The sequence below is a fragment of the Nothobranchius furzeri genome, chromosome 9, assembly GCF_043380555.1.
Source record: "Nothobranchius furzeri strain GRZ-AD chromosome 9, NfurGRZ-RIMD1, whole genome shotgun sequence".
NCBI lineage: Eukaryota > Metazoa > Chordata > Actinopteri > Cyprinodontiformes > Nothobranchiidae > Nothobranchius > Nothobranchius furzeri.
In genome coordinates, this window is record NC_091749.1 from 31,961,017 (window position 1) to 31,980,893 (window position 19,877).

General features: G+C 39.6%; 1 protein-coding gene across 6 annotated transcripts in view; it reads right to left on the reverse strand.

Annotated features, from left to right (window-relative positions):
• Nucleotides 1–19,877, reverse strand: part of LOC129153222 (zinc finger protein 408-like) — a 47,158-nt gene that overhangs the window by 18,206 nt on the left and 9,075 nt on the right. For 5 of the 6 annotated variants that reach the window (XM_070554770.1, XM_070554767.1, XM_070554768.1 and 2 more), the window contains 4 exons: nt 13,802–14,463; nt 12,255–12,464; nt 11,051–11,174; nt 44–277 (listed from right to left, as the gene is read on the reverse strand). In XM_070554770.1, the coding sequence (XP_070410871.1) occupies nt 44–277; nt 11,051–11,174; nt 12,255–12,464; nt 13,802–14,455 (1,222 nt within the window). In that variant the 5' untranslated portion in view covers nt 14,456–14,463. The remainder of the gene's footprint in view (nt 1–43; nt 278–11,050; nt 11,175–12,254; nt 12,465–13,801; nt 14,464–19,877) is intronic. The other variant, XM_054732491.2, reaches the window with a different exon arrangement.

Sequence of the window (19,877 nt, forward strand, 5' to 3'; positions counted from 1 at the left end):
CTAAATAGATTCTCTTTTTACATTTTCCGTTTCAGATTATCACCTTTCCCGCAGACAGAGCAGCAATAGGGTCTCTCTCCAGTGTGCAGCCTCTCGTGGTACCTCAGGCTGTGGGGGTCCCTCAGAGACTTCCCACAGAAGCTGCAGAGAAATCCCCCTTTGGTGTGGGAGAACATGTGTCGCTGGAGATCAAGCTTCTGGGTGAAAGCCTGGCTGCACTCGAGGCAGGGAAACGGCCTCTCTCCTCTGTGAAGTCTCAAATGGTACTCTAGGTTCCCTGAGGCGGACAGACAGACCAAGACCAAACATGTTAGGGTAGAGGGGGAGGCGACAAAGAGAGGAGGACTCAAATGATTATGTATCAGTCCAATAATGTGAGAAAATTTGCCTTTAAACAAAAAAAATTATGCTGCCAGTTTGACGGATGGCAGGCTGCAGTAATTGATCACAGCTGGAAGTTTTTTCTCAGATGAATTTTTCTTCTACGGCAAAAATTAACTCATCAATGCAAAAGCAACGGGTTTACAGACAGAAACACAAACTTTAACGTGACAGGTTTTTGTTTCAGATGAGTATTTATTTATTTTATCATATTAGTTAAGAATCTGATGGATTTAAATGTCCACACTTTTGTCAGTAATAGGATTATTATTACACACATATGCTCAAAATAATCATATTTCAAAAGCCTTTCATTCCTTGAATCAAAGCCTGTCACCCGCTGCCTTTCATGACACGTTTTCCACTCAGGTCATCTTATGGTGAAACGTGATGAAATGAAACCAATTGGGTCAAACTTTGAAAATGATTTTAGCAGTTTCCCAACATCTCATACAATGGGTTTGACACACGACCTGCAAGACATGGTTTACTGTTCAGATTGGATTAAAACGCTAAATGGTTTTTTCTTTACTAGTGAAGATAGCAGTTTAGATCACATGACCTGTCTTAATGTATTAGGTGAATGTGTGTATTTATATATATGAATAAAACTAATTTTTAAATGTATTTTAACACAACTTAATATATATGGAGCTGAGCTATGATGACTTCTCCTCTACCTCCTCCACATAAAGTGACTGTCTTCCTTCAGTTTTGGGTCTTTTTCTTAAAATCAGATGAGTTGCTCCACACACCCGTGAAAATTAATAAAATCTTTATTTTCTGATACAAATGCACTAAGTAACAAGCTTTATGATCAATGAAAACAGTCAAAGTTAAACTTGTGTTTAGCTCTTTTTTTAAGCGTGTGCTATAGAATCACATCACAAAGAGGAAGAAAAGACAGTAAAACTGACAGCATTTGTTCTTTTCCTCAGTGACAACAAAATCATTAACAGTGTTTCTGCAGGAAATGAAGACTCCAGTGTCCGTATGTACGAATAAAGAGCTGTCAAAGAAGGGCGCTAAACACACACCACCCCCTTTAGGGGAGGTAACAATAAGAGAGAACAGATGTGAACTAAACACCAGAGAGAGCCTCACAGAGGAGAGCAGCTGCCCTAAGCACAGTCTCCTCACTGCCACAAGCTCTTAAAGCTGCGTGCCACAGCAACATTCTGCAGGATGGAAGAATGTCGGACCAGAATGCATTGCTTCAAACCATCATGTATCATGTCAAGTCAGCGCTGCGTGGCGGTACATCAAGTCAACATCATTAAATGTCTGAGTCAGTCACTAAAGCAGGTGTCCTCGGGTAAGGAAACAAGGAACGAACAAAGGAATAAGAAAACAAACAAATGAAACCATTAAGAATTTTAGATCAGTCTCTTTAAACAGTGACATTAGGCTTTAAGTCCAAAAAGTAAAGTACCGTCAGGTATTAGTTACAATCTACACTGAATGTTTTGCATTTTTAACAATAAACAACACATTTTATTTAAATTTAAAAACAACAAGTGAAAAACAGCAAAAAGGATTCAACTATGTGTTGGAAGTAAGTTCCTTTTAAATGTATGTGGCTCTCAGTGATGCCAGTAACGCGTTACAAAGTAGCACGTTACTCTAATATAGTCATTTCTTGGTAATGACTAATCTACCGCGTTACTATTTCCACATTAGTAAACAAATTAAAGTTACTTGTTCAAGCCATTGTGAGTTATTTTGTCCTTTACTCTGAATTTTTTCTGCTTAAGAAAATCCTGAGCAACGGAAAACTAACACGGCAGGGGCAGAGCCAAGATCAGCCATGCATAATGCATTTACCCAATCAACGCGGACTTTCCACGTACATGGGAAGCAGTATACTGCTTTACCAAACAATAGAACGGTCTCATATGCGACAGTTCACGGGATGTTTTTGTTCTCACCTACCAAGCAGCGCCAGCTAGGGACGTACTACAGTGTGAGCAACAATGGCGGGAGGAGAGAGAGGTGCATTTTCTAGCTGGAAATATATCGTCACTATTTTGAGTTTGGATTAGTTAAATATTAAGGTTCGTTGTACACTTTGCAGGGTTTCCCCCAGAAAATGAGTTAAGCCTGGCGGGTTCGGCCGTCGGGGGGGGGGACGCGCGCTGTGTCCTGCAGCGCTCCTCTATGAGAGCGGGGATGGGGGGGTTACACACATTCCGCTGCTGTTTCTCACCAGTATCAGCTGATGGAGGGCTCTAGTTTCGCTGCGCCGTTCGTGTCAGCGGACACAATAGGGTCTGGGAGGGGGGCGGGGCATGACGCTTAGCCTGGCGGGTGGACAAGCAAAGCCTGGCGGCCTGCCAGGCTTATAAAGCACTGGGGGAAACCCTGCTCTGTGCTGGCTCTGTGTATTTATTTTTTTTTGAATACTATTTATTTTAAGTGAGGTCAAGAAAGACTATTTTTTAATCTTATTTTTATACAAACATGCATTATGTCAGGCATCAGGTTTTAAGTTCAACTTAAAATGTAAGAAGATACTTTGTTGACATTACTGTTAAAAACACTTGCAATAAAGTGAGTGTTGGCAAAACCAGTTGTAGTTTTTATGTTGAGGCAGTGGAGAGTGTTTTTGGTAAATGCTAAACGTAACAAATAAAGTAACTCGTAATCTAACTTAGTTACTTTTTAAATGAATGAATCAGTAAAGTAACTAAGTCACTTTTGGAAGGAGTAATCAGTAGTCAGTAATCAGATTACGATTTCAAGGTAACTGTGGCAACACTGGTGGCTCTTTATAAGGGATGTTGCGTTTGCAACACCAAAGTAAAGATAAGCTAAAAAGATCCCTGACTAATCTATCTCTGAGCAAATGCGACATCAGTCACCTGAAGTAAACCACCGCAGGACAGCAAGCAAGTTTATTTCACCTGAGTTCATAGAATCATAGTGTTCTTCCCTGGGTTGCCATGGCAACACCATCCCCTGGTGACCTGACTCAAATCTGCCAGTGGTACAGGCATGTTTTGTTAATCTTGTTTATGAGTGAGATAATAACAAACCTTGTAATAATAACATGAAAAGTAGAGTCAGGAGGTCAGCAAACTTCTGCACCAAAATAGAAAATATCTTCAGTGTTGTTTTATTTTGAAAAGATTTAAGATTTTTTGCTCAAATCTCTTTAATGTGTCGCCAAAGTTGCTGCATCCCAACAAACATTCGGACGTTTAATCAACGGTGAAACAACGTCGGTCCCATCATAGTTGAAAAATAGTTCCAAAATGAAAGTTGAACCGACGTCTTTTCTGGACGTGAATTACACGTAACAATTAAACATGTAACTACAAATTTGAGTGGATTTTTAGGAAATGTTATGTTAACTTTTCTTTTTTATTTGGACCGTCCTCATTTTTGACCGTGGACACCATGTCTCCGCCGGACCAATGTTTTGTAGGGTCCTACCGCGACTATTTTTGACCGTGGACACCACGTCTCCGCCGGACCAATGTTTTGTAGGGTCCTACCGCGACTATTTTTGGCCGTGGACACCACGTCTCCGCCGGACCAATGTTTTGTAGGGTCCTACCGCGACTATTTTTGGCCGTGGACACCACGTCTCCGCCGGACCAATGTTTTGTAGGGTCCTACCGTGACTATTTTTGACCGTGGACACCATGTCTCCGCCGGACCAATGTTTTGTAGGGTCCTACCGCGACTATTTTTGACCGTGGACACCACGTCTCCGCCGGACCAATGTTTTGTAGGGTCCTACCGCGACTATTTTTGGCCGTGGACACGGCGTTGCCATCGGACCAATATTTGCTGGAATGCTATGTTGAACTATACTTAACTAATTGTCAAAATAATAATTATACAAATAACTGTAGGCACATACAAATGTATCTGAATGGATTTCTGAGACATGCTCTGTTAATTAATTAATTTTTTTTACAAATTCGGGCCGTCCTACCGCGACCATTTTTGGACGTGGACACCACGTCGGCGTCAGACCAATGTTTGTTGGGATGTTCCTATAGAGAGGAAAACTGACTATCTACTTGATGACAGGAAAATAATATGAAAGGAGAGGTATTTATAAGGGGAGCGACCGTCTAGACCATCATCCTTTTAATCAAAGGGGAGATGCATCCAAATTATTCATTAAGTTGTTTTCCTCCTAATAAAGTATCATAGCAGCAAATCACATCAGAAATAGAAAAAAAAAGTGTCTTTTGAGATTGCAGAGATCAGTCAAGGTTATCAGCTCTTTAGTTATATACACACAATAACAATCTCACAGCTGCTTTGGCTCATAAAACTAACTAAAGTCATGAATGTCACAAAAACACGTAGACGCTCCTGAAGCAGATATGTTTACTTATATAAGAAAACATTGGTAAATTTCTAGCTGACTGTGACTTTTACACAAGTAATCTTATTCTGAGTTCATGGCAATAATATACATGATAATATTGACATTTTACTGAGTCTAACATTTTATGAATGCTTTTGAAGCTACCAACTGTCCTCTAGCATTATTTTCCATTTTTAAATAAAAGAAATATTAACTAAAAGTACTTTTGGCTGTCAGTGATGAATCATCCAACATCAAATTAGCATAATTTTCTAATAGTGTGTGTGTGTGTGTGTGTGTGTGTGTGTGTGTATGCGTGCATTAATTCTCATAATTTAATTTAACAAACACTGAGTCATGATAAGATGTGCATCAATGATTGCTCAATGTTTGGAGTCAACCAAATTCAAGATGGCAGCCAAAGCAAGTCAATTATAGGGAGCCTAAGTCTCCTCCCTTTCCAGTCGGCACATGGGTCCCTAGAAAAACAAAAAAAAAATGAACGCAAGTCAGTGGGGTTAAAAAGCTATTTTCTAATCCGCTTTGCCTTACTTTGTTTAAACAAGGCGTTGCACATGAAAAGAAGCTATCCCATTGTAATGTGCATTTAGCAGAGGTGGAAAGTAATGAATTACATTTACTCATGTTACTGTAATTGAGTAGCTTTTTTTGTATATTTATACTTTTGAAGTCGTTTTTAAAATCTGTACTTCATCATGTTACATTTTACTTTTACTTGAGTAAGTTTTAAAAAAAGAATTGTAATTCGCTACATTTTAAATCATATCCGTTACTGAGTAAAAATAAATTATAGGCTTAATAAATTAAAAACATTGCGTGTAGCAGGAACAGAAAGAGACACCAGCATGAGCGCTGCGTCTAAACCGTGGGGGGCATGGGTGTACACTTTTGCTCGAAGACATCATAGTCCCTGTGATTCACTCGCTGTTTACCTCCTCTCTCCCTCCTCTCCTGTGGGTTGGAACCCGCACCTTTGCGCACCGGTGTGACGTCATCAGAATTCTGCTCGGCTCTGTAGCCGGACTCGGTTCCATGTTTGAAATGTGTTTCCCCAACCGCTCTGCACGGAAGTGGCAAAATAACGTTTAGCGCTCCTAACAAGTGGATTCTCAGCACTTTGCTCATAAAACAGAAGACCAGCAGGCATATGTGAGTTAAAACATCCTGATACTGTTCAGGTGTAAACATTGTGCTCCATCCCTGTGTTTGAACTCAGAAGTTGCTCCTTGATGCCACAGATTTATGATGATTTAGCTTGTTTCTTTATTTTACTCCAGAATAAGAGATTAAATTATTACAAAAGTAGTTCAATGTAGTTTAATTAGTCATTCAAAAGATTTTAACATGCTGCAGTGTGTACGTATGTGTGTGTGTGTGTGTGTGTGTGTGTGTGTGTGTGTGTGTGTGTGTGTGTGTTACACATATAGGACTGCATGAGGCAGCATGGTTTCATGAAAACCATGCATCTTATATCTTGGCTGAAGTAATGGCTCAGGAAAATAACTTCTATTTCATAAATAATGACATCTCTGCAGTGTTCATGATAATATTCTATGTTTTACCTCCCAGACCAAAGATAGGTACAATATATCATGATACAAGCCTTTTAAAACATGTTAAAGTGTTACAAGAGGAGATAAATGCATGAATTAAGTTCATGTTTGGAGACCAACCTTCACAGTTTGGAGGCTCACGCTGGTGAGGAGACACCATTAGTTCTAGTAACACCTGGGCTCCCAAGGTGTATTCTGACAGGATGGACGTTACGGGACCCTTAAGGATTCCAGTTGGATGATTGGAGGATTATTTAGGAGGATTGGAATGAACAAACTGATTTCAGTGGTGAAGGTTTAACTGAGTGAGTGAACCCACTACCAAGGATGAACTCTGCTAACTTTAAAAATCAGCTGCTCTAAATAAGCATGAAGGTCAGAGAGGAGCTCTACATGGACATGGATAAAGGAACTGTAATGTAGAGGTAAAGTAGGGCAGGGCCAACGTTAACAGCTGTCATACGGTCCATCTGAAATGTTTGGCTTTCATTTAGCTTGTTATGTGACAGGTTAGAGCACAGTCTCATGTTAGAGTTTTTCATGAAATCATTGAGATACCTCACATACTGATGGCATCTAAAAATTAACTTTTTTTTTCAAAATAAAGAGTAATTTTAATCACAATTGAAACGTACAATCCTAGAAAAATCTCATCCAATCAATGTGCACGTCCTGTTCTCACGGATTAGATAGAAATCCTTCCATCAAACTCTGTGTGTGTGTGTGTGTGTGTGTGTGTGTGTGTGTGTGTGTGCGCGCGCACACACATGAGCGTGTTGTGAACTGGTGTTGTGGTTTTGCACTGATGATGACAAAAATGTATTTAAGTAACTTACTTTGAGTACATTTTATATACGATACTTTTTACTTTTACTTGAGTAAAAATTTAGGCAAGTACTTTTACTTGTACGTGAGTAAAAAATGATCAAAGTATTGGTACTCGTACTTAAGTAGGAAATTTTAGTACTCTTTCCACCTCTGGCATTTAGTCCAACAATATTTATGGACTCCTGGGAGTGAGTAGGATCTGTTTAACGTGAGGAAATATGGGTTTTCTGTGCCAAAGGTTTCATTTGACTCGGCTGGGTCAAAGCTGGGTCACGCAGAACTTTAACCCACTTTTGCCGACATAAAGTCTGCAAGAGTCTGCTGCAAACCATAACATCTGAACACCTGCAGTGCCAGAAGATGCGTTCTCATGGAAGATAGTCATAACATAACAAAGTCTTAAACTTCCTCTGTTTATTAATGCTAAATAATAATTTTACCATTGTACTCATTATAAATGTATTTTAATCAAATGAATGATTATTATGCTTTGGGTAATCATAATAACTAATGAATCAATGCTTAATTAAGTAATGTTTTGAGGATATTTGGTAACGACCTTCACACACACAAACACTCACTCAAACACTCACACACACACAAACTTTCACAGTAAACTCCAAAACACATTTGCTCTGACGCACAAGTTTTGCTTTGAGAAGAGAAAGGCTTTTGGTAAGTTTTCAGTTCATGATTCAGTTCGGGGTTTGACAACGAAAGAGAGAGGACGTGTGAACAACCGCTAACGGGGGAACGGAGCCCACCGGCTCCCCCCCCCCCCCTCACGCTGTTCCTGCCAAGCCAGACAGGAATAGCTGAATTGCAACCGCTAATGCAGACTCGTCCAGAGTCTTTGATTTTCGGAGTAATTTAAACTTAAGAAAGCGCATCTGCAAACGCTTCATCATCACGTGTACCGAGGGCATCTCTGGACCGGATCGGTGCACACCTTCGTCTCCTCTGCCAGCCAAGGTGTGTCCTGGATGAAACATCCTCCTGGGACGTTCCGGATCTGAATGAGGGTCCTCGTACGGTGAGGCAGAACACAATAGATAGCGTCTGATGCATCTTTTCCAACAAAACCTTTATTCAACCCATCACTTTTCACTCAGACACCTGTTTCTTCCTGAAGCAAAATCAGACGCACACATGCCTTCATCTCACCTCATTATTAAATTTCACACATTCAACACAAGGTCTATTTGAGCAAGTTTAAAATATCAACTGTTAAAGATTGTTCAACAAAGTTGCCAATGTTGATTGTTGTTTCCTATGCTTGTCATTTCAAAATCATTAGTTTAATCTGAAGAATTAAAACTTTTAATTTTCAAACTTGTCTCTTCATTGAACTGAAACACAGACCCACGGATATTATCGACAGTTTATCGATGAAAACAACCTTTGAGTCTTCTTAAAACTATAAAATTTGGTTATTAATTTATTAAAATTTATATCTCAAATTAATATGTAGAATGGCTCCTCTTTCATAAAAGAGCATAAACCATTACACTACATCTGCATCCAAGTCACAGCCATCTACTTCTGGTCCATGGGTCCCCTACAGTCAAAACAATGATTTAGAGTCTATGGAGCAATAAAACTTGTTTTCTGATCCAGTTTGATATGTGCCATGGATTTCAAATTTAAAGGGGCATTATGGAAGTTTGACAGCCAAAACATGTATAGAAATAATACATTTCTTCTTCATACATTCTCCAGCAATGCCCTGGTCCTGTAGAATGAGCCCTGGCATTTTTACTGTGATTGCCTGTTTTTCTGTAAAATCACAGAAAAAGAGAGATGCTCGGGTCGAGCAAGCTGCTTCATGCGCGTTCAGGCTCAGGCATCGCCCGTAGCATTTGCTATCAGTAGCTTTAGCAGCAGAGAGAGAGGCAGTGCCAACTCAGTGACTTTGTCGCTGTTCCTAACACCTAGTGACAAAGCTAGCTACATTTCTGAGGACCCTTAGCTACTTTCTGTAGAACTTTCGTCTAGATATTTCCTGCAAATTAGCAACAAAATAGCCACTTTCGCTCCGAACCGTTCTTTGAAAGTTGTTTCAGCTGTCATCAAGGATATAAAAGCTACTGATACAAAGACGTCACTGGCGCTTTAGCTCACCTAGTAAAATGTCGGACTCTCGTGCAGAAGACCTGGGTTAAATTCTAGATGTGAACACAGTTTATTTAGAGTTTCTTATTTACATTAATGGTATATTTTTTTACAGTAAGATGCCCAAATTTTTATTTGAGACTCGCCGAATGGCATTGAATTCACAGATAAAAAAGATGTGGGTTCAACTTTCATTTTGGAACAATTTTTCAAGCAACGGAAGGGAATCATCTGAGCATGCAGGACTGACCCATCTTAAACCTTTGTCGGCTGTGCTGAAGAGAAAGGTACATAACCAGATTATTTAATTAATTAACTGCGCGTTCTCCTGTCCTCTGTCCTCCGGGACACACACACACACACACACACACACACACACACACACACACACACACACACACGGGACTGTCTCAGCTGTTATTTTTGTTAAGGAGTGTGCACGTACAGCATGCACGCCTCGTGCATGAACCCACTATTGAAGCTGCCATTACGCTTTTGGCCTGAGGGGGCAATCGCGAGCATAAAAATTCAAAACTCCGTAAAGTCCCTTTAATGTCAGTGAATTTTAAAGACACATTTTTATTCATTTAAATGGAAGTATAACAGATATGATTCAGGGCGTAAGGCACAGCAGGTCAGAAAATTTGTTTCAGAGCCCCATTCATTCACTTCCACTCATTTTTGTTCAGGGCACCCATGAGCTGACCTCAAGGGGAGGAGACTGGCTCCATATGGAATGAAGAGAATGAGCTTCAGCTGGACAGCTGCGTTTATAATGAGACGACATCTTTGTCAGGAGGGATACAACCCATCCTCTTCAACAGTAATGCATGTGACATTGGTCTATGAACAGTCAGATGTGGAAACATCCATGTTTACCATTTGAGAATACCCTTAATTTTTTTTTGTGCCTCTGGACATAATGACAATAAAGACTATTACCGTAATTTCCGGACTATAGAGCACACCTCAATATAAGCCGCACCGGGCTAAAAGCCGCTGATATCTACTGAATTGAAAACATAGTTTAACTGAACATAACTGAACAAACAAAGCAGAAAAGTTATTGATTCGTTTATTCATCGTCCTCCTGCGCACTGAAACCATTGAAGTCATCTTCTTCAGTGTCGGACTTGAACAGCCTCAGAAGAGCTTAGTCACATACCTTTTCTGTGGCGATGTTAGTGTCGCTCTCCGTGTTGCTGTCATCATCCCGGGGTGAAGCTGGGAAAACACGCAGCGCCGTTTTACTGTGAAAAAATCATCCTGGGTGCTTTCCGTAGCACTCCTTTAACCATTCCTTCATTAGACTTTCTAGCATACATCCTTTCTGGTTGACTAAAGCCGCACCTCATTATAAGCCACATGGTTTAAAGCGTGGGAAAAAGTAGCGGCTTATAGTCCGGAAAATACGATATATTCTATTTAAAGAGCCTTGATGCTGTTATATGAACTGCATTTAGATTTAGTCCTATTGTTGAGGATGAATTAAAAAAAAACAATCACATAGGTTTGGATAACAATTAAAACTCTTATAAAATCTGAACCATTAATTTAACCTAGCTCATTTTTACATATTTTAACATTTGTTATTTATTTTGTTTGTCGTGGTTATTATGATTGCTTGTTGGCACCTATGAAATATGTCTCATGCATATACAGATTTAAGAGTTTTCCTTTGAACTGATTTAATGTCCAGATTATTTTACAGGTCAAACATGGCGGCCTTAAACAAGATAAACTGTCAGACAAATGTCTAGCTCCATCAGAATGATCACAGCTGACTGCTGATCGGATTGCTGCAGCTGCAGGATCACACCTTACATACCTTTCTGTCTGAAACACTTCCCACATTGCTGACAGATGTGAGGCTTTTCTCCCGTGTGGAGCTTCATGTGGTTCCTCAGGGAATTCGAATTGGCCAGCAACTTGGAGCAGACTGAACACTGCACCTGGGAGACCAAACAAAAAACAAGTTGCAGCAAGCATCTCTGATGACTTTAAAGGGGCCATACCAAAGAAAAGCCACTTTTAGGAGCTTTTGATCATGTGATATTGCTATTTCCTCATGAAACCCATTTTTGCCTACATTCATGTATTTTCCTGTCTCATGTGCAAGTTAAGACCTGCAGACATGAGGATGGAAACTGAGTGTGTCATCCTCCCCATGAATCTAGTCTCAGATCTGAAACCTGTCTCCCCTGGAAGTAGACCACTAATGCCCAGATTTTCAGAGTTGCGAGTATAGAGCGATTCATTTCATGCCGTGGTTGAGAATGTTTTAGTCTGAAAGTCATTAAAAAATCTGCACCTTTACCAGAGTGGATATTCTGACAAATTATCTCTGTGTTGGGGACAAAACGCCGCTGTGAAAACCATGTGTCCTGTCCATAAAGACACACCTAATGGCCAGCAAATTTACTTATATTTTAGTTTCATTGATTGTTATCTGCAAAATACTTGTTGTGTCTCCAAAGATCTTTGAATTTGGTCATTTCAAAGCAGTATTTTATTTGACACTCCGACTCACTTCATATGGACTCACATTGGCTAAACAAACAAAGAAAAAACAGTGGAAAAAGAGTGGAAAACATAATACTGGCAAGTGTAGCTAAAGATAGAAGAAAAAAGTTACTGCCGGGATCAGGAGGCGCGCCTGCGCTAAACTATATGCCAGCCTGTCACTCTAACCGCTGGTCCATTGAGTCTGTTACAAAACATGTCGTCTAACACATATCCTGAGCTGGCCATTACATGCATCTTTGTAGACAGGACGAATGGAACGAGACCAGAACAGGTTCAGGGGGAGAAGAAATGCCAGATGACGCAAATGGGTTACATTCTGTTGCATGTAGGAAAAATCTTAACATCAGTCAAATGCAGCCGAGACAGGAAAATGCATGAATGAAGTCAAAAAAGGGTTTAGGGGTATTTATCATGAGGAAATGACAATAGAAGATGGTGAAAAGCTCCAAAAAGTGGATTTTCCATAATATGGCCCCTTTAATAAAGCTGGTATGATTTGAAATGACCTTTGGAGACTGTGTGTAGCTCATCTTGCTGCAGTGGAGGCGGCGATGAACGCGCAGGGAAGGACGTCGTGCATAAGACTTGCCACAGTTCTCACAGGTGTAAGGCTTCTCTCCGGTGTGCAGGACCATGTGCTCCTGCAGGTCCCGCCTCAGACAGTAGGTTTTCTCACAGTTGGGACAGGAAAATGGACGCTCACCGCGGTGACTCATCTGGAAGCAAATCCTCTATTATTTTAAGTAATATGGATCAGCCCCACTGCTGTGAGTGTTGATTCTTCTTTGGTTTCCTGCTGGGGCTTTTTAACAAGGGAGAGGTCAATCTTTTCAGTACACCAGTGCTCTGGTTCTGAGTCTGGTTTGTGTTAAAATCTTTCCTTTCATTTCAGTAACAAGCAACACTGGCCTAGAGGGCTGTCAAATAAGATGATGGAAGATCTGAGTAATAAAATCCACATTTTCATCATTTTTTAAGAATCCTGACTATAAAGGACTTTTCACTCAGAATTTCTCACATGGAAATCCACGTTATAGATCTTTTTAATGTTGAAAATCTAATGACGTTTGACCAGAAATTATTAAAATAAAAGAAGTTAAAAATGACATTTAAAACAATAATGAATCACATAATATTAAAATAAATCTGGCAATTATCTGTAACTGAAGTGGAAATGTGTCGTCTTCTACAATGCCAGAACTATTTCTAAGGTTCTCTAGGGAGGTTTAGGCCTTGATACTGGGAGCGACCTGGGAGGGGGAATTGGAATTAAGATTCCAAGTAGGTAAGGTGTTTGGGAAAATGCTAAATCCGTAATCTGTCAATAATCTGGGGCATCACAACCTAACCCTTACATAAGAGTGAATTTATCATCAGACCATTTCTAAAAGTTTAAACCGGTCTCTTCACGTTGCGTCTAAAGAACTGATACCTTTACAAAGATAATGGGCAGTTTTTCTCCTGTCTCCTTTATTAACTGTGCTAATCACAGGAATCTGGTTAACGTTCTGACATTTTGGGCCTCATCATACTTTCTGGTAAGTGCAGATTATTAATGGAGCATCTAGTCTAGCATGACAGAAAACCTGATGTCTTATTTATGTCTACACTATAGCATGAGGATATCACCTGAGCAGCGGCTTGTCTGATTTCTGACTACTGAACTCTGCTCTTTGTTCATTTGTTTCATGCTTCTCCTTTATGTTGTTCTTTGAAAATAGCAAATAAAAATATTTTTAAACTCTTGGGGAAAGAAAAGAAATGACATCTCTGAGATTTTACAGCGTTCCAGTTAATACATCAGCCTTCAGCTTGATCTCGTAACATCTCTGTGTCATCACTTCAAAGACATTACCTGAGCCACTGAAAAAATAAAAAAGTTTGGAAGCTGGGGCTTTTTTTTTGGATTAAATCAATTTTCCAAACCCATATGGGGCCCAAGTTGTTTGACATGACTCTGACCAGAACATCCATGTTAAAGTTAAATGAGAGGAGAGAAAATCAATATAAAAATACATGTTTTACTAATCCACAGAACCACCACTCCCTGTACCTGATGGGCTTTGAAGCTTTCTGCTGAGGTGTAGTGTTTCCCACAGGCCTGGCAGGTGAATGGTTTCTCATGAGTGTGGCTAAACTGATGTTTCTTCAAGTGACCAATCTGGAAGAACTTTTTACCACAGCTGGAACAGCTGTACCGCCTCTCTCGGACCTCCGGTTGCAACTCAGAGACCTTCTCAGCAGGACAAGCTGTGACAACGGACTCAGGGTGTGATGGAGAGACATCTAGGCCTTCAGCTGAGTCTTTGCTCTGCTCTTCATTCTGTTTGGGTGAGTCAGATCCAGCAGGGGGGTGTCGAGTTCTGCTGGACAGACTGTGAACTCGTCGGGGTTTAGCAGCTAGACGAGAGCTGCAGCGGACAGAAAGAGATGCGGGGAGTGAGTCGTCTGTGTCTTTGTCTGAAGGGACAGCGTTTGAGTGACCAACATCTGCTGTGTCTGAAGGAATGTCTTGCTGGATGTCACACTCAGGACTCTGGTTGGATTGGATGATTTTAATTCTCCTCTTCCTCCCAAGTGTGATTGGGTGGCTCCTCCTCAAGCAGCTGTGTTCCTCCTCCTCATCCTGACTTTTCAACTCTTTCTTCTTTGGTCCTTCTTTTGTCTTTTTGGTTATTACAGCCTCGGCCTCTTTAATTTCATCCATGCTTTCCGCTGTCCAATAAAAACATAAAAACTCTCTAGGTTATGATGAAATAAAACACATATTTCCACCTCCTAAAATGCAAAATGTTTTTTTAAATGCATTTCTTTTGTGTAGGATTTGGAAATCGCCTCTTTACCTTCCTGATCATGAATTTGGTGTGCCACAGGGTTCTATCCTTGGTCCTTAGTCATGTCTTTGTAACCAGAAATTAAACGGTCTGTTTTAGTCAACCTCACCTCCAGCGGCCTGAGCTCCATCCATTCATAACGTAACCCACAATGCATCACTGGCCACAATGACACAACGAATGAGAAGAAAGTGTCCTTGGAAACAGAACTGGCACTACGCCCTCTCCGATAAAACGGCAGCTTTCCTTACATTTGTTTTTTCTCTTCTTTTAAACATTTTTGTAATAATTTATTTTTTATCATTTTATACTTTTATTTTTTGGGTACATTCATTTTTTTGTTTTTGTGAAGCACCTCGTGATTTTTATCTTGAGAGGCGCTATATAAAAGATTGTTTTCTTTCTATGTGAGAATGTTCAAAAATAGTCATTTTGGCAAAAATGAATAAAAGAAAATACTATATTGTGATACAGATTTAGGCCACATGGCCTATTCCTACCCAAATGAAAAATAAACCCAGCTTTAATCATTTCATGAGAAAATAACAATACCACATGGTAAAAAGCTCCAAAAAGTGGATTTTCAATGATATGGCCACTCTAAATTGTTTAATCAGAATAAGAATAAAATAATTATTTAATGATTAAGCTCACACTAAGTTATTTTGGTCACATTTACTTATTTTTAGGTGGTGGTAACGTAATGGGGTGTGCAAAAGCACAATGGCCCCAAGCACATGAAACACGACTGGATAACACAGGCTGACTTAAGCTTCCGGAATGGCCATAAACTTTAGAAAGTTTGGAAACTTTGTTAAAAAGACATGTTTGTGCCAAGAAACCACAAGTTAAATTAACGCTACTGATTCTGCCAAGAAGAGCGGTCAAATAGCCGCCAGAGTAATTAAAAATATTTAACTTTTGATTTTGGTTTCTTTGAATTTTGTCATACACTCCCCACAACATTAACAGGCCGCAACATGTGAGTAAACATTGACTACACTTGTATGTCCATGCTTTATTGCTTTTATTAATGGCCATTTGTAATAAAACAGTCCACCTGATGTTAGGATTCTATTCCCTGATAATTTGGCTCTTATTAAATCAAATCTTGAAACATTTTTCATTGTTATTTAGGCAAAGTGCTAGTGAATATTCCTATTACAGCCCAAGCTGTTTCTTCCTTTAATGTGATTTGATCAGGGTTTGATGAAGGTCTCTGTATTTGCGTAATCTTGCCATTGTACTTAAATATAGAACTCATTGAGATGATTTGAGGCTACAAAAAATAATATTTGAATTTACTTAAATTGAAAACCAGTTATTAAATAAATGTGAGGCTTGAGCCAGATTAATATCCAACACACACAATAAATGAAGGAGGTTCATTCTGTATTCACTTTATCATTCTTTATTTAATTGGCCTTGTTTCCTCATTACCCCATCAGGTTGGTTTGTTTCACTTCTGGTTCATAACATACGCACACGTCCCTTTATACTTTAGTTGTTTTTTCCAGATTAACAATTTGAGCATTCTCAGTTTCATATCTTCTTTAGGTTCTTCTGTCTTTTCTTTTGATCCATTTCAAGGTCTCTTTTATCACACGGTCATTATACGTTCTAGCCAAAATACGGCTTTTCTTTTGTCCCTTTAAATAAAACAATAACAATGTCACTTCCCTGCAGGGATCAAGCGCCTATCTTATTATCTTTAATTTAGTGTTTATAATTGTTTTTGAGATGCATTTAAGATTTATAGGCTCAATCTGTTTGAATCAGTACACTAAAAGAGCAGGAGTTTAATAAGATATCCACAGTCTGTAGCTTCTGGGTATTTTCTGCATGCGTTCCATCCCTCACCGCACATAAAGCTCCACCAAGTAGGAACAACAAAGGTCTGGATGAGCTGGGCTGTCATATTCCTACTTAACCACTGTGCTGCAATGATTTTATGCTCTTGCTTGGTTTTTCATTTACTTGATGAAGAAACTGTTTCTCCTCAGAGTCTTCTCCATCTTTTCCATCTTGGTTTAGTTTTATTTTCTGCTGACTGGAGGGAGTTTTTGCTCACAAAGCTTCAAACAAGTGATTTTAAAATATGCTGATGTGGAAATGTATTTTATCAAACAGATCAGTGACTCATCTGCTCTGAACATTGTTCAATAACTCTTTATCTTCCTTAAGTAAGACTCTAATTACAACCTTTGTGGTAAACAAGAGTTTTTCAGGGTTCCAGGGGTGACAGTGAGGTAAATGTCCCTCTAGCTCCTCCACATGGACAGCAGGAAACAACATGAAATGGACTGAAGCAATCTAACTGTCTACTTGGCTGTAAATGTTTATATTAACACCTTCTGATGTTGATGTGATTAAACGTTTTTAGCACAGTTTGAGTCTTTTCATCAGTGAGAATGAGAATCACACAGGAACATACCCAAATAGACATTTTTATTTAATTTATATGAAACAAAAATGTAAACAGTTTTAAAACAATTGAACAAAAAAAGATTAGGCATTATACAAAGTATTTGTTGCAATTAACCCCATTTCTAGTTACACAGTAAAACAAACCAAAAATCCTCACTGACGTTTACTAAAAGCAGACTTTTAAGAATCATTTATACGACTTGACTAAAGAAAGAGTGACCACAATCAACTAAAAGTTATTTTTAAGACCAGCCAACCCATGGGTACTCAATTCTGGGCCTCGAGGGCCCGTATCCAGCACGTTTTAGGTTTCTCTAGTCCAACACACTAGATTCAGTGGTTGAATCGCCTGTGCAGCAGTTCGTCAGGCTCTGTGGAAGCCTGTTAATTACATGCTGATTGAAATCAGGTGTGTTGAAGCAGAGTTAAAATCAAAACGTGCTGGATACCGGCCCTCGAGGCCCTCACCCTTAAATCCAAAGACTCTGACGCTTTAAGTGAACATATGAGAATCTTTTTATGTCTAATGATTTCGTGTGCCTTTTCTAGCCTGGCAAGCCATCAAAAAGTTTGCTTCTGCTACTGTCCGTCTAGATTTCAAGGCTAGGGCTTTCCAACACAGCAATTCTGGTCTGTGTTGTAAATGTTTAGACACCTCTGACCATATGACGCTACAAAGTGCTATGCATTTGATAAAGAACAGGGGTCTCATTTACAGTGTGGGGAACGTTACTTTAAAAACGTAATAAGTTACTGATTACTTTGTCAAAATGTAACTCAGTTACTTACGGAGTTACAAGATTATAAAAGTAACTCATTACCAAAAAAAAAAAAACTATTTCATTACTTTTTTCATTAAAGAATGCAAGAAAAATGGGTTCCCCTCTACAATACTGAAATATAAATGACTAATGACTGGAACATAATAAAATGTATTTCCAAATGGTTTTTATAAAACTGAATTATTGAAATTAATTTGTTAAAAGATCACTGTGTGATATTTAACAAGACCCCAATCAGCTAAAATTTATAACTGCAAATAGAAACACCTGTAAGGTTCCCGAGCCTTTAAATGGTCTCTCAGTCTACTTAAATTACTAAAATAAATGTAATTTTGAACAGTATTCTAAGTTTTCTAGCTTCACATAATTGTGTGTTTTTAGTAGCATTTCTGTTGCTGGCAATCTAATAATGGCTAAATAAATAAAAGTCCTATAAAATGACACTAGAAGAAGCACAAATCTGATGGAGGACCCAAACACAGAAGAGCTGAAGCTGGGTGGTAATGACACACAGGTGGTTCTAATAACACCTGAGCGCCCATGACGTCTGAGACTGATGTAACCAGTGTTACAGCGGGACGAAAGAAATGAGCAGAAACAGGTTATAGTAGGATGATGTTGGATGATCTAGGATGGTAGAAGATTGTGACGTCTGAGCGGTGAACGGGTGAGCGGACCTTCAGAATGTCTCGCTGTCACGCCAAGAAGATCAAAGCTGCAGGTCCACGCGTGCAGCAGCGAATCTGCGGGCCGTGATGCACTTGGATGAAAACATTCGCCTCTTTAGCTCCCTATCAGCTGATGATGGCTTCAACACACCACGCAGCTGAATTAGTAACGCACACATTTTCTCATCAGCAACAGAAACTGCGTTATGATAAAAGCAGATGGTAACTAATTAGATTATTCATTACTAAAAAAATAAATATTTTTTTAGTTTGTGTGCAACTTTGGACCTGGTGTAAACAGGGCCAGATTAACACTTTGTTGTACCCTGGGCAACAATATTCAAGGGCCCCATCATCATGACCCGAGGATCACCATAATGTGGTCACATAAAGAATATATTACTGTAATATGCAGTAAATATACTCATTACTTGAATGCATGACATCACGTAACCCGGCCAGAGTTACCTTTGACCCACCTCGTGTGGACTGACCAATGAGGAGAGGGTCTTAACTTGAGGCCCTCTCTTCATTGGTCAGTCTGCATGAGACTGACTCTCAACTGACGTTCAAAGTCATAGGCAGCGAAGCGTCTCTGTGCAGCGCAAAAGCCCGGGTGGACAGTTTGTTTAATATAGGGTGACCATATTTCCATTTCCAAACAAGAGGACAGGGGATCTGTGCCTATGACATCACACTATGGCAACGCCACACAAACCATGTTGGGACTCATTTTTTGTAAGAACTAAATTAATATCAGATTCTGCCAATAAAAGGGCTCTAAAACAATTCATATGTAGATATTTTGCATATTTATTGCAAAATCTCATTTTTCTGCATTTTGCCTTGGCCCCCAAAATGTCTTGAAACGGCCCTGGGTGTGTGACTGAGTTTTGAAGGTGATCTGAATTGTGTCAGATGTATAAATATTACATGTGTATAACTTATTGTTTTATACAGGTAAAAACGTGCAGTGGAGATAAATCTACCTACATTTTACTTTTCAACACTTTGTTTTGTTTTCTTGTTTTTATTTAACTATTTTCCTGTCCTGTCTGTCTCTCATCTTCCTGCATCGCCTCTAAACTCTCCAGAAAAACTGCTGCCTGGATTCTTACTTTTTCACCTCATCAGTTACTTTTGAGCAGATCAAAGATCTCCTGAACGCAAAGCGGAGTGCGCGTTTCGATGCTGCTTCAGTGAGGTGAAATCACCGCAACACAGGTGATGAGCTCCGCAGTGGCAGAGCGCTTCAAGCACAAATAATGCCGGGCGTACACTGTGCGACTTTTTCACTTTTTTGAGCCGATTTTCCAGTCGTGCGAGAAGCCACGACATCGGGGCGAGTTTTGCGCCGAGCGGTCGTGTAGTGTACAGGGGGTTACGAGAGGCGATTAACACCACGTGACCAGCCGCCG